Consider the following 15,885-nt stretch of genomic DNA (forward strand, 5'->3'; position numbering starts at 1 on the left):
TCCTGTTACGCTTTCAAAGTGAATATACCCACCTTGGATTTCCTCAAATCTGGTATTCCTCCAAAATGTGTTTCCTAAGAACTTGTTCCCATTCTTCAAATATGCTCCCTCTTTCATTTCCTTATGCTATTATCTGGTTAAAAAACCCTAAAAACCATAAGTTAAATCCTTACTGTACATTAGTTTTGGACTATTTCAGCTAATACAGTTGGATTAATTTAAAAAGCTAAAAAAAAGAAAATATTCTCTCTAAAAAGAGAATTCTGTAGTTTCTGACCCAATAATTCAACAAGCAGCCAGGGCTACAACAAATTATTGCTACTTCTGGAAAGTCAGCATTCACAAACTTCCAATGGGCTACAGAATTATTTCCAACTCTGGTCAGGTTGCAAGGATGTGGACACTATTATTAACTTCTTGCCATTCTGCTCAGCCTCCTCATTTGCATTTTGGCATGATTTTAACAGCTAATTTCTCACAAACAAGTAGTGTTAAGAAGTAATGCTTCCTTCCACACAACAGCTAGAAATTATGGCCACCTCTTTCCAAAATCAAAAGGTGTAATAATGACCCAAAAAGCTAAAACAAGCAGAGAAAAAAAAATAAAAATCTGTTAATAATTTCACAATTTGTTCATTGAAACCAAAGGCAAAGTACTGACTGAAGAGGCTGAAGTGACCCTAATGAGGGCAGTATCAAGTGCAAGTCAGAATTTCATTTTTTACATAATAAACAGTATCTACTTGCAGCCTTTTCTGGTGCACTGGGAAAAAAGTGAAGCACCAAACTGCTGGCACTGCTAAGGAGTTAAGCAGAAGTAACTAAAGTTTAACTGTGGAATAGGATTCAAAAAGGTGCTGTGTTCTAAACAAGGAGAGTACTTGGTGGTGTGTATTATGTGTTGCTCCTAATACACATACAAACTTAATATCCAAAATGCACCACTCAGCAGCATGACTTCAAAAACATTAACTCCCTAGTTTTCCTAGGAGATAGTTGACCATGACTGCTAAAATTGTACAGAACAAGTTGGTTATAATTACATTGATATTAATAGAAAGTTTCAGTGTATAAATCAGGTATATGGCTGTAGCTGGAGTACAGAATAACATGGGATTGAAGCTAAAGGAGCTGCTGAATTATGTATCCCTAGGTAATGAAAAAGTTAAGATCTCCAGTGTCTTCCCTAAGGTTTAATTCACAGGAAGAGATTAGACAGAAAAATTACCCCCAAAGTGAAACTTTATAAGCTATTCATCATTTATGAACCTGTCAGAAAGTCACAGTGTAATTCATTGCAGAAATGAAGAGAGCTGATAATTGCACATACTCTTGTACACAGAGTTTACATACAAAACAAATCCATCACTTGATGTATAACCCATCTGGACTGAAATAAAATTTTAATTATGATGTCTTGGATTCAAGTTGGGGTTCTAGCGCTGCAAGGAAGCTTGCTGCCTTTGTGCCTTGTATACTCCAATTTGTTAGTTTAATTAATGAAGCACTTACAGTCTAGGACAACTTAAACAGCTTGCTACCTTTAAATAGCTTGCTGCCTCTCAATATATGACTGGCAACTGCCACCTCCAATACTGCAAGAGATGGGGCTTGGGAAGTGTAAATTTTTCAACAAAAAACCAGCAGGTAACTTCTAATGAAAAAAATCCGCATTTCTTTTAGCTTATCTTTGTGCTTCACTCCATTTTCTGTTATCATAAAGCTGACCCCACTATGCAGCAGAAAAGGACGGCCAATATGTTAACAAAACTCCAAAACCTCCTTCTTTAGCATACAGTAAAATTGGTGAACACAGAGAAGCCTCTTTTTAAGGGACTGAGAGTGAGGAGGTAGAAAAAAATTAATTTTACTGTGTACATAAATTGTTGCCAGACATGACAGCAGACAGCAGAACTTTTAATATTAATTTCATAATAGACATTCCTGAGAAGATTTCCTCTGAAAAATACACTATATTGATAATGAAGAAGATGAAGAAGTCTGGTACAGTCTGATGAGTTTTTAAGTCCAAAGTATCACTATCCAAGTGCTCTAGGAATGAGTTATCTCTTGGAAAGGTGTGTTCAGAATAGTCATGTACAGCAGGATCAGTTCTGTCAGCTACAGGGAAATCATCTGAACTTGAAGTCAGTGTATATATTTTAATAAGGTTTTTTAAACCCCTCATCAGCAGGGTTTGCACATGCAGCCTTCTCATCAGCCTCTTGCTGCACACATCTTGGAGATGAAGAAAAAAGATCTTCCATATAAAAAGGAAAGCTTCTATTTTAAAAATGAAAGCTATCATTCTTCTGGCAGAAGTTTTGCTGGCAGACAGACCCAGGGATGGATTATAACTAACAGGATGTGGAGCAACTGGTAAAATGAAGCAGCCCACAGCTGCTTATACATTTCTAATGGGGGACAGGATCAGAAATGTTAAATGTTTTGAGCTAACCTAGAGGGGACTCTGTCACAGATCCATCCAAGCATGAATTGTTCTGGAGATGATTTTTATCAAAGGGATGTGGGAGAACTGCAGTTACTTCCTGAATCAGTTAACCTGGTTTCTCTGCAGAGATACAGAATCCCAATTTGTTTCTCTGGCAATCTTAAAGAGAGGAATCCCTACTGGAAACAGCTGGAGTGAGATGAAACTGTTATAACTGAGAATAGACCTGAGTGCATTCAGATATCCTGCTGGCAGCTAATGGCTAACAAGATTTGGATCTTAGAAGGCGCTGGAGTCACTGTTAATAGCTGGTGAAGCCCACTCCTGCTATCCAGCTTTTGTGAGGAGGATTAAAAACAGGTTGGCAGCTCCGCTCGCATGCTCTGGGTAAGATTTAAACCCAGCTAAAATATGTCTTGCTGGATGCATACCTTCATCTCTGCTGCTTTATTCTGTGGCAATCCTGCAGTATATTCCAATATGAGGAAATCACTGGAGCTGTTAATAGGATAAGTTGTAGGCAGCCACCTTAACTGCTCTTTGATACTCATTTTACCAATCTGCAAGTGTCCTATTGAGACCACAATAGATTAGGGAATATATTCAGACTATGAACTATAAAAACATTGGATTGAAAAATTCCTGTGTTTTCATCCTCAGCAATAGAATTGTTTGCCTAAAAAAAAAGCAGCAACAGATGCAATCCACTGTTCCTTTTGTCAATTAACAAACATCACCAAGTGCTAGGAAGAGAGAGAAAAATCTCATTCCTTGGAATTTACAGTTCACGTTTCTGAGCTAAAAATGGCTTGAATACGAAATGCAGTTAATAAGCTTTTTAAAAGAAAAGGAGATGACCATCCACACAGAATTATGTAGGATCCAAAGTGTCTGGACACTTTCCTGTCTGTCCAAATTGCACAAATTCTTTACAAGACCACCCAGCAGTCAATCACTTTGAATTTCTGCAGCAACTCATCCTTGATCAGAGTCCTTAAAAGCAACCAAAACATGAGTAATTTATGTTGTACATGTAATCTGGGCCAGAGAATAAGATAGAATATGATATCACAAATGTCCCCAGCACATTAATAGCTAACATTAATATTTAGACACATGTGAATTGAAACAAGGATATAAAAGCTGGAATGCTGTGATGAGCAGTTACTGAAAGTAACGCTAATTTTAGCACATGGGGCAAATTAGGAGCTAGGTTTGAGAACAGTACACAGAAAAGGATTCATTCCCACAAGGCAAAACACAGTGTATATAATTAAGATCAGCATTTGTTACTCTAGGCTGTATCTGCCAGAAAGAAGCAGGCATCCTGGCAGGGTTTTCCAACATGCATGACCTGTGTGTTGCCAATTACCATCTATATGTATACAAGGTGCTGCCTAATCCAGGGAGTACAGCAGAGAGATACAAGGAATCCTGCTTAAAGCGAAGTCTGTCATCTTTATCCCTGGGATTCTGACTACCACTGCACTAAAAATGTGTAATACTCCAAACGATTAAGTCTTTATTTTAAAAATTGGTGGAATTTTCCCCTCTGTTTCTCAGTTGTGCCTGACTGCTCCCCAGTTTGATGTTCAGCTCGCCCTGCATGCATAGATCCCCCATTGTCATCACTGAAGACAGACACTGCTCTCAGAGCCACACAGCAAATGTAGTCTGTTTTCTGTGTGTGTGAAGATCCCTAGAGCATGCAGAAAGAGAGAGGAAAGACATATCACAGGGAGCTCAGAGCACTACTGTATCCCATGAAATCTGAGAAATGCATCTTGCCGGAAAGTACAAGCATATGTCAGATTTGCAGCCTAAAGCACTTGTTTTTTAAGCAACACACTGATTTCTCAATATTGAGTTGAGGACCCATTTACTATAAAACTAACTATATTATTCTCATTTTTAAGAGAAATAGAAGCCACACATATATGAACCTCTCTGTATATACTTCAATACACAAATTGACTTTTTTTTCAGCTTAGATTTATTTCAGAAAATTTTAAGAAATGCCAACAAAATCTTGACTCCTGCAAACATTGCATGGTTTATTACAGCAGTTCAGGAGCTTCTTTTATATTATTCCATAAGCCTACTTCAACAACAGAATAGTAAGAACTTGCAATGTATGGTTAGTGTCTTCACTCTTCAAAATTTATACAGCTGTCTGCAGGCTATGTGATCTAAAATATTTCATGCAAAGAAGTGAAGAAAATGAAAAATCCATTCTTTTAAAAACAGAGAAAGAAGCTTACTGCTTTTTCTTTATTCCTAGTTCATGTTCACAAAGGTAAAAACTATGAAAGCTTTAAATGGTAGTACAAAAGTATGCACCAGAATTCATGAAATACAAGCTTGTAGCAAATAGCAGATTCATGAATAAAAGAAGCCCCTTTTAATCTGTCTGCCTCAGTGTGTGTGCTGCTGTTGGCTTCATGATGGCCTCTTCTACAGGGTACATATCATGAAGTAGAAGCTCAGTATAAGGTGCAGAAGCCCTAACCTTTATTATATTTACCAATTAAGTATCTTAAGTTCATAAGATCAGCCTCCAATATCTGTGTCCTCTAGAAAATTCTCACCACACTCTTCCATTAGAAACAGCACAATCAGACCTCCCCTTCCATCCCTTTGGTAATCAGTGCAGTCATGCAGTGCTGCACTCTGTGTGCTGCTGTTTACATTGCCAAGGCATGTTCAAGTGGCTTTCTGACTGGCTACTTCTGGTTCCTGTGCCATAATACACTGTGGAGCTAAGTCTAGACCTGTCTTTCATCTGCACTGAAGAATAGTCATGTCAGTGAGAGATGTAAGAGACTTTAAAAGAGGAAAAAAGGAGCAGAGGAATACTCTGTCCCATTGTAAGTTCAGGTCCATTATAACTGTTTGAATTTCAGTTTATCAGAAATTACAAGATCATTCTTCATCCTTCTGGAAGTGCTACAAGACTCTTAGTGAGTAGTTCAGTCTCTCATGTCTGTTCTAATTGTTGTGTCTGTGTCCCTGCATGCAGTACCAGGACACTGGTTCAGCACTGGCTCTCCACTGCACCATCCTACAGGATTTGTCTCTTCCCTAGACATCTTCCTTCTTATGGACTTGTATTGTCCAAATTAGTCTTTGGGATTCAAAATTATTTTTCCAGGAAGTGGTATGGATTTAGAACACCAAGTGATTGCTATGTTGTTTTTAAAATGCTCACAAAAATGGGTTAATGGAAACAGTCTGAAAGGTCTAAAAATATCCCGACTGATTTTTTTTCCCCTTCTTTCTTTTCCTTTCATCCTGAATATTGATAGGCCTTGTTTTCAGCCCCCAGACTCCTGTTTGCTATCCCACATTATACTGTGTCATGTAAATGCACACAGTTTAAGGCAATACTACCTCAGGCATCCCTGCCCAGTACTCTCAGGAAGAAGGTAAGTCCTCTGCATCTCTTTTGGAGCAATGTCATAGAGATAAGGACAGCACACATCCAGACTATTAGTCAGAGACACCTCCTTCCTTTGTCATACTGTCACCCGGGATAAAAGTAATGGCAAAGGAAGACCCTGAAACCTTTGCTATGTGGACTGCTCTGAATATATCTTCAGGGTTTGTGGAGAGCATGAGAAGGATGGGCATTGCCAGGGAAGGGTAAGAAAGAGGTGGAAGAGATTAAGACTGCAGAGGGCAGGGAACAAAGAGAAGGTCACCCATACTTACTATTTCCACTCATCCATACAACATGACAAAAGGAAGACATTAAGGCAAATATTCAGCCCATTTATCTTCTGCAATTGCCTGCATATCCATGCTGTTCTGCAAGGAATATGCACTGTTGTTTGCACTTACACACACATACACAGCTCTGGACTATTTATAGAAACGGCACAGGCTTTAGAGAAAGCCAACCAGATTTTCTGAAGTCATTTTAGGGGGCTTGTTTCTTTATCCACATCAGCAAGAAGGGAAATCAATGGTTAGTGTAGCTGAACATCTATTCTTACATTGTTGCTATCAGTACAATCACGCAAATAAACAGATGCACACTGGTATTTGTTTTTAAAAAAAGTATACAGTAAGAGTGGTAGCCATAGTAAAGAGCTGTACTAAATAAAAAACAAACTCCCAAATTTTTCAGTTGCTTGAAAGTAACTGCATTCATTTTGTTAGTCACAAAAGTATTTATTTCACTCATAGTTCTGTGTTTGGTTGCTCTAAGACAAAAAGTCAGAGCTCATTTCACATTTTGAGAAGTGGCACAGCAAGTTCTACAGAGCTTGCTATGTCCTTGCAAAACAAGGGTGGGCACAGCACATCTTCAGGAAAGGTGAATTCAATAGAACATACTGACACATGATTTACACAGGATTGTGGAAACTGCATTTACTTTAAAAGCCAACTTTGAAGTGTTGCTCCACAACCAGTATAGAAAAACCCAGAGCAAATAGACTGATAACTTTATAACCACTACCAAGATTCTCTCTTTTAGGGACAAGTACAAATGCAGGAGCACAAATGCATTGTCAGTTCATGCATTTAAACTTGGACCTCTGCACAGTTTGAACAGAGAAGCTGCAAAAATAAAATGCAAATAATTGTGAAATAGTAGCACCTTTATGAGAAATATTAAAAACTAAAAATAGCTGAAAACTAACGTCAGTCATATTAATAAAGATGAGATATTTGTTTATTTGCTTTAAAGACTAGTGAACACTCCTAACCTGAAGACCAATAATGGGGTGCTAGATGCTTTCATCTGAAGGAGGGTGAGTCAGCAATGGTCAGTGACAGATACTTTGTACTGGGATAATAACAGTCAGAAAGCATATTTTTCAGTATGTTAATATTGGTGAAAATGCAGAATTATTGCAAAGATTGAAATTGAAAAACTACTTAAGTCTTCACCTACTATCTCATAATCCACCCCTAAAAATCAAATAAGCTTCTAGGAACATAACACTTGTTGCAAGACCCATATGGTATTTTAGGAAACACCCACAGTTATGAACTTGACTTACACGGGAAAAGCACTTGTTGGTGAGGAAAGTCTCAGAATGAAATACAGCCTGTTTCAGTATGGGCAGAGAGGAGAAAGGGCAGCAGAGACATACATAATAAAACACAAATGCTATATGGACACTTTCAGGAGCAGACTTTGATTCCTTTTATCTTTTCCCAAGATAATATATCCATGCCAGCATTATGGGAGCCTGTAGATGAGTTGGGTCAAGATCATCGTAGTTCACAGTCAGTACATGCTCACCCTGGAACTCTCTGAAGGGCTCAAAGTCTTTCAGCAACACAAGGAAAATCACAGATGGAGAAAATGCCTTTTCAACATGAGCCACTAAAATGCCTGAGCAACCAGACAGGAAAACTGAGAAAATAAAATTAAATTCTTGAGTGTGACAATAAAATTGCTGCTGAAATCTCTTTTCTTTTCCTGCAGTGGTAAGACCTGTCTGACAGCTAGATTAAGAACATGGGAATGGCCATAACAGGTCAGATCAAAGGTCCATCTAGCCTGGTATCTTCTTTCACAGAGTTGCAAAAGCAGAAAGAGTATAAAAATAGAGCAAATTATATTTGCCTGAAATACTAACCCAGACTTTCAACAACTTATGGCTTAAGGGGTTTCTGAAATAAAATTTATTTCAGGGATGAGTTACAAAGTGTGTGCGTTAAAAAAGGAAAAGAAAAGCAAAAGAAAAAAAGAAATCTTTGTTTAATTTGAACATGCCACCTGCTAACTTTGTCTGATAGCTCCAGGTTGCTGTACTGGAAGAGACAAGTAATAGTTGCTCTCCATTCAGAATTTAAATGATACTTGTGATTTTATTACTTGGATCCTATCTCCCCTCAGCCAGCTTCTGTCCAGGGCAGAGTCCAGGCCTGCTTAGGTAGTTCTGTAAGAGATGTGTCAGAATTGCAGAGATACTCTAGATGGAAGCAAATGAAAGATTTGAAGAGTGGCATATTAACATACTCTATTTCATTCCCTTTTCCCCTCGTGGTAATCCCTAACAATTTGATGTGGCAAAGCATTTTAGGAAAATCTGGACATTAAGCCTGCTTTAAAATTGCTGATGGATAGTGGAAACTGGATCTTTAATATGTGCTGTTCATAGTGATGCTTCTTGGGTGCAGGGAAAACGTAAATGTAAGGAAAAGCCAAGAGGGAAGGAGGGAGAGGAAGGGAGGGAAAGGAGGCAGGGAGGGAAAGGAAGGAAGGAAGGAGATCGCTGTAACTTGTATCTGCCCATTTTCGGCTGCCACATCATCTGCAGAAATCCCTGGTATTGTGGCAGCATCACAACAGCCAGTCCTGCAAGCACAATTCAATAGTGCTCCTGAAATCCATGTAGGGATAAGACCATGCAGGGAATCCTGTGGTCCAGATTAATTTCTTGGAAGCAGGAGAAGTCTTTTTGCACACATTAGGCAAATAGAGTTTTAGGATAAGTATGATGCATTATAGCAGTGAAACATCTTGTTTCAGGATATAAAAGTTTTATAGAAAATAGATACCATGTAATTTTAGAAAATGCTTGTAAATTAGCAGATACTCTAGAAAATACTCCTAAAGTCCCCCCAAACAATTAATTGCTATTCTCATGTACACTTTCATAAGGGACCTGGAAGAAGAACCAACAGTGCCTGTAGAGAGCATTGGTTTCCTAAAGTTGAAATTTTAAAACACATAAATGAATTATGTATTTTTGTGTGTTCTCAGTTGTTTTGGTCAGTAATGCTAGGATTTGCATGAATCAGGGCTGCAGAGAATGGGCTATAATTTTGATGAATTACTGATGTTTTTCCTGTCCAATTTCTCTCGTCAGTGTTGCTGGTAACAATCCTTGTAGTGGAAGGGATTGCCGTTGCACAGAAGACACAAGGTACAATTTTAGTTTGATGATTTTCTGTCAAAAAATGTAACAGTTTTTAATTGAGCAATATACATGAAAGTACTTGTGTTCAGGTATTCATAGCTCTTGGATTACCAGTATGAATTCTAGTATTTTCAATTTTCCCCCATTTGCTGTATTTTCTTGTGAATGAACAAAGCAATCCAGTCACAAAGAACTTGGAAGTTAAAGTTCTATGGTTTTAGATGATAGAGGTGGGAAAGAAACCACCATGGGAATTCATGTTTTCTGTATCTGACAACAAGCTTTTCAAATAGTCCACCCCCAAACATTTTTGAAGACTGCTGAGTGGGGAAGGCATCGATTTCACAAACCTTATTTTCTCGTATGTGAGATTAACCCACACTTAAAAGAGGAGAAGAATTCCTTGAACTGACACCTACAGAATTTCCTTGGAAAATTTCTGCAGGAGAGAGAGTTTTCACCCTCATAAATCAAGAAGCTGCCAAGATACCAGTGGAAGGTGATGTAATTTAGTGGAGGCTGCTAAGACCTGTATCAGTATTGGGTGTCCTCTCAAAGGTCTGCAAATTAAAACTGCACAGATATAGTTAGATATTAACAAACACCTTAGAAGAGGGTTTTCAACCAAAATAAATTACTGTCCTCTTTTATAAGCTGGGTGTCATGCCAGTGTTTTACTTTTGCAATATCAAACCTGCATGCTTGCAGAAGAAATTTGTTATATCACTTTTTTTTTCGCTTAAGGTGGGCAGAATATTGGAGTGAATCGCATTCCCCCCACCCAGTGCGACAACTGGGTACGGACGAGTAATGGAGGACATTTTACTTCACCAAACTACCCAAACATGTACCCCCCAAATCAGGAGTGCATCTATATCTTAGAAGGTACATGCTGTATTTCTGTTTTGTTGTGCTGTAATCTTACTGTTAAATGGATAATCTTGAACTGTTAGGACTGTGTCATTTTACAATGCTGTGAAGTCTTGCATAGCCATACTGGTAATATAATAAATTCTGCATAAATTTACTTGAACAAGAACCTAAATTTGCTCTCTGAAGTAATAATAACAAACTAATAAGAAATGCAAACATTAAAAAATTAGCTGTAGGGAATAAGACATACCCTCACAACCAGAAAAAGCAGCATCAGATCTACTGTAATCTATGAAGACACAGAACTATTAAGATAAAAATTGTAGCTTGTTATCTTAATATCACTGATAATAAACAGCAAAAGAGGAAGACTATTTTCAGACCATACTGTGTTAGAAAATCGTTATGCTGTCCTTCATTAATAAAAAAGATACATGTGACTGCCATAGCACTGTACTAAAAATACAGAGATTTGTTAGCACTGCCGAAGGCACTATTAAAATAATGTGATGAGGACAAAAAAATGTCATTAACTTGAATAAAGCCACATTCCAATGAGAATATCTTGGATAAAGGCTGCAAGACTTGAGACATTCTAATTATTTTTCCTCTTATTAGAATGCACCCACAAAACCCACTGAAGTCAGCTAAAAATATTAGTCAGCTTAATCATCTGATTCATATCAATTAATTGAAATATTTCAAGTAATAGGTTTCAGTGAGTTTTTATTTGTACAGTATAGTGGTGGTTCACAGACACCCTCCTTTTTGCATGTACACATGCACAGTTTAAGTTTTGAGTCCTGCCTGACCGTGAGGGCACCAGAGAACACACACAGCCTGTCCGGCTTCGGGGTCAAACGAGGCAGTTGACATGGGCACAGAATGAGCTCCCAAGCCTCTCCTCACAGTCCTGACACAGAAACATTGTGGGTACCCGAGTGAGGCCAAGGCCCTCCAGAATTTCTAGCCAAGATCTGTCCCTTCCTGCAGCCCACGACCAGTGTGCACAAACAGCTACAAATGTGTGTAACTCATGTATAAAGAAGGCGTGAGGTCTGAACGGAGCGTTAGAGACACGTGAGTAAATCCTTTTTGCATTCAGAGAAAGCAGCCAGCGTGGGATTCCTTAATGCTGGCACTCCAGATACCAGTGAGTATCTGGAAGTTCACATAGCTCAAGAGATGCCAAGAGCAAGGAACACAAAAGTTATTCACACAGTATAAAGCCATGGATGTGAAAGTCCAGTCTCAAAGTAGTCATAGCTGCATCTCATCAGGATTTAGGGGTCTGATCCAAATCCTGATATTAGGCTGCCACTGATTCAAACTTGCCAACATCTGTAGCCACCTGCATATTAATAACATATTTGAAGCTTTTACACTTCTCTGAATAATCTAATAAAAGATGTCTTCTGCCAATGGATCTGCAAATTTGGACTTTAAGAAATATACCAGTGAGTAGTTCTTCATATCTTCCTCTTTTCCATTTTTTTCTGCATACCTCACTGTTTTGTCCTATACTGTGTATTTTGCTTTCACATAACACTGGTTTTAATTTATATCTTAATACTAAACCTTATTTGAATACCTCTGCACATATGTTAATATGTTACATGTGCTGCATTAAATTTATGCCATTTCTGAATTCTCAACAATGAAGATCAGCAAACAAAAAAACCCTGTAAAACTCTATGCAAAAGTATCTTTTACAAAATAATTTAAAAAATTTTTATTACAGTGTATCTGAGTTTTTGTAGGAGACTGCCAGATATATTTTGAGAAGTTTCCACTCTCTTTTTTATGTTGCTATTTTGGAGGCCTGTCTCTTCATTATTTCACGTCTTCATGTTTTTTTATCTAGACCTTCATTTAATCTTTTGCTCGATTTTTTTATATCTAGCTGCTCCACGACAAAGAATTGAGTTGACCTTTGATGAACCTTATTACATAGAACCCTCATTTGAATGTCGGTTTGATCATCTGGAGGTTCGAGATGGACCTTTTGGTTTCTCCCCTCTCATCAATCGTTACTGTGGTTTGAAAAGTCCTGCGCTAATTAGATCAACAGGGAGATTTATGTGGATCAAGTTTACGTCTGATGAGGAGCTGGAAGGAAAGGGATTTCAAGCAAAGTACTCATTTATACCAGGTAAAGATGTCTAAAATCCCAAGTTAATGAACCCTGTGGGTGTGTTTGAGCTCTGTCTAGAGCTGCATTTCATCATTAGTGCTTATGCTGTCACACAGTGACAGTGTGATGGTCACAGTCTCAGTCCCACTTGGGATACTTGACTAAAACCACTTTGGAAAGTTGACTGAAGGAAATTACAGGTCTGTAGTTTGCTGGTGAAGAGGACAGTTGATCTTGTTCGTGCTGAAGTCTTCAGCAGCATCCTTCTTTGTTCCTCTACTTTGTACCAGTTTTACCAGTGGTAGTAATGGAAGGAGCCTCTATGCACACCAACAGCTGCATTTTCAACAGCCTGTCCTCCAGGAGCATGAGACACTGACAAAAACACTCAAAGCAAATCTGCAATTGCACTCCAGCCAGATGCAAAACATTTTAAATCTCCATTCTGAAAAGCCAGAGGACGTTTCTATACAGTCCAAGCATCAGCTCTCAGTAGAATGACATTCCCTCAATCCACAGGCTCAGACAACAGAGCTGCTCTTTGGTCACAGTAGTGTGTAGTTTACAGGGATGAAGGAGAGGATAATGTGCTGACAGTGCCTTTACACAAACAAAAAGTACATCTGCTCTGTGGGGCCACTAAAAAAACTGGCAAGGCATTATTCTTACATGAAAATCTGACCTGATGTCCTTGTGCAATGCTTGACTACTGTACTTCATGGATACTACATGTGTGGTTATCAGCATTTTATTGTCCTTTGGGACAAAAGGCAATATAAAAGTGTCGGTTCCATTCCTTTTACAAATGTATACACAGGCATAACTTAATGTCACCTTTACCCAACTGGTCTTTACCCCTACAGCAGATGAATACACTATCTATGATTATGTGTTACTGCTTAGGGATTTAGACTTGGAAACTTCAGATAAACGTGGTGGCCAGTCCACTGGGAATAACATGCTAAAATGTTCCCATAGGGACAGTACTTGGGCATTTTGCTAAGTCCATTTCCAAAGGCATTTCATAAACATCACTAAATTAGCATAGTTCCAGGTGGAACTTCAAATATACATTTAAACGTGTCTGTGCTGATTTGTGAGGAAACACTAACCTGATCACTGAAGTGCAAGCCTTGGATATCCCAGCCCATTACAGACTCACTTTTAGCCAATTTCTAGTCTCAGTAGATCAAGTACCATCAGTTAACCATTATGAAAAAGTATATTCTTATTTTACTAGTATTGTGCACACTGTGTACTACTACAGGTTTACTACAGATGTGTACACTACCTACACATCACATTGAGGAGAAAGGAGATGGAGGAGGAATCAAGGTGAAATTCTGCCTTCAGAAATGAGGTCTCGAATTGCACTACCTGGCCTAGTAGAAGAGATAAAGGTACTCAGGGAATAAGTATCTTCAGGATTGAACTGTTCTTCTTCACATTCTTTATTAACAGCAGTTACCAATTTCAAAGTGTTGATATGTTCTGCTAAACTCAGTTCAAATTGTTCAAAACTAGACAGACAGCAGTCTGATAAAATAAATCTAGGTAACCTTTCTGCACACAGAAAGATCCCCTATACTCTTGTGGAGCTCCAGCAATTTCAGTGAAAACTGGAATAGTTAAATTCAGAACATAATGTAGGAACAAAATACTGAATAGTCATTTTTAGTGTTATGCTAGAAATGTGAGCTGCCAGGATAGAATTGCCTTATTCTGATAAGGTCAATCATTGTGGAATAATGTTCTCATCTAAAAAAAACTTTGCCTCTTTCCCCTCCAATTGATTCAGTAGACTTTCTGGTAATTTTTATTGTGCCGTACTAAAAAATGGACATAATCTGCAGATAATACTAAACCTTGAAGTGATTCTCGAGCACTGATAGTCCTTGTGATTCATGGCTTCTTTCTATTGCAGATCCTGACTTCACTTACCTAGGAGGCATTTTAAATCCCATCCCAGGTCTAGTATTACAGTAACAATTTCTTTATACATGAAATTTTAAATTAATATCATACTGTATTTGACAGCAAGGTATATCTTCTCCCTAGACTGCCAATTTGAGCTCTCAGGAGCTGATGGAATAGTACGTTCCAGTCAAGTAGAACAAGAAGGAAAAACAAAGCCAGGACAAGCAGTTGACTGTATATGGACAATTAAAGCTACTCCAAATGCTAAGGTGGGTTTTGTTCACATAATTCAGTATATAATGTGTTTCCATGACATTCATAACAGGGAATGGTCACTAGCTGTGATTTGCATAATTCCTTACTTTCACCAAAATGAGTTATGTATCAGTGGTTTAGGAAATCCAGATAGATAATTGTTTCTGAAATAAAACTTACACAAGTCCACAGAACTGTCTTCCTATTATTTGAAACTTCAAATACCAAATAACTGTGAAAACTGTTTAAGCAACAATTTTCAAGAGCATTTGACTTGAACTCTGGTTTTATTGGAGGACTGCAGGCAAAAATGCTGGCTAACACCTTTGATAATTCCCAGTAAATCTCACTGCCATGGTTTAGCATTTTACCTCCCGTGGTTCTGTTGGAGAATTTGGTTCTGTTCAAAGTCAACGTGACACGTGTCTGCTTCTCCCATCTCATTCACAATCCAGCACCTTAAAACCCACTTTCATCAGCAGTCTGAGCTAAAAGGAAAGGCTCAGCTTTCACCTGGAAACAGCTGAGAAATTATCGCTCTTCTGACTTCGCTAGAGGATCACGATCTCTTAAAGTGCCTCAATAAAATTTGCTGGACCTTTTCTGCCCAAACCCTAAAGGGGCATTATCAGCTGCTGGAGCCAGAAATCAGCATTAGTTACTCAGGTACCTGCTATTTATGATTGTGCTGCAGAACTAGAGACTGCTTACAAAAACATCACTGTCTTATGCTCATTAAAAAACTCGAGATTTGTTGTTAGGCAGAGAGAAGGGTAAAATCCTATTCACAATTCCAAAATACAATAGCTACAGCCTGTTTAAAAAAACCCAACAGCTACACGTTTCAGAATCATGTATTTGTTAATTATGAGTTGCACAGAAGAGTACATATTTTTATTTTTTATAGCATATATATCTTTAATTTTGCTTCTGCTTGCATGTACATAAAAGTTAAAAAATATTTCTAAGCAGTAGCTGCCAAGATGACAAACCTCTCTGCCTTCTTACACACTCCTTGTAGTTAACTAACCAGCCCTATTAACCAACTTCCAAGTGCATTCTAAAACACCAACCTAAAAGATGATAATAAGAGGACAAGACAAGAAAGAAAGTAAAAGTCCATTAATATATTTGAGCCTTTGAGGAAGTGACTCAACTCCCAAGAGCCCTATCCTAGTCTAAGTAATAGCAGTTCTACCAGAAACAATAATAAAACCATTTTCTCTCTACATTGCCACTTGAGTGCACCAGGTCTTATGCTTAAGTATTTTAATAAATTATTGAATGCTTCTAGAGGGCAGAGTTATAGTTCGGTGAGTCCTGAGATTAGATCATCACCCTAAATTATTGATTTAAAACATTACAGAAAAATA

At 38.1% G+C, this 15,885-nt stretch overlaps 1 protein-coding gene across 2 annotated transcripts in view; it reads left to right on the forward strand.

Moving 5' to 3' along the window:
* Positions 1-15,885, forward strand: part of NETO2 (neuropilin and tolloid like 2) — a 29,266-nt gene that overhangs the window by 2,985 nt on the left and 10,396 nt on the right. The window contains exons 2-6 of one of the 2 annotated variants that reach the window (XM_027685017.1): positions 9,283-9,339; positions 10,078-10,218; positions 12,110-12,358; positions 14,265-14,309; positions 14,399-14,526. In XM_027685017.1, coding sequence (XP_027540818.1) covers positions 9,283-9,339; positions 10,078-10,218; positions 12,110-12,358; positions 14,265-14,309; positions 14,399-14,526 — 620 coding nt within the window. The remainder of the gene's footprint in view (positions 1-9,282; positions 9,340-10,077; positions 10,219-12,109; positions 12,359-14,264; positions 14,310-14,398; positions 14,527-15,885) is intronic. The other variant, XM_027685016.1, reaches the window with a different exon arrangement.

The sequence above is a fragment of the Neopelma chrysocephalum genome, unplaced genomic scaffold (assembly GCF_003984885.1).
Source record: "Neopelma chrysocephalum unplaced genomic scaffold, ASM398488v2 Primary Assembly neopelma1_68, whole genome shotgun sequence".
NCBI classification, from domain to species: domain Eukaryota; kingdom Metazoa; phylum Chordata; class Aves; order Passeriformes; family Pipridae; genus Neopelma; species Neopelma chrysocephalum.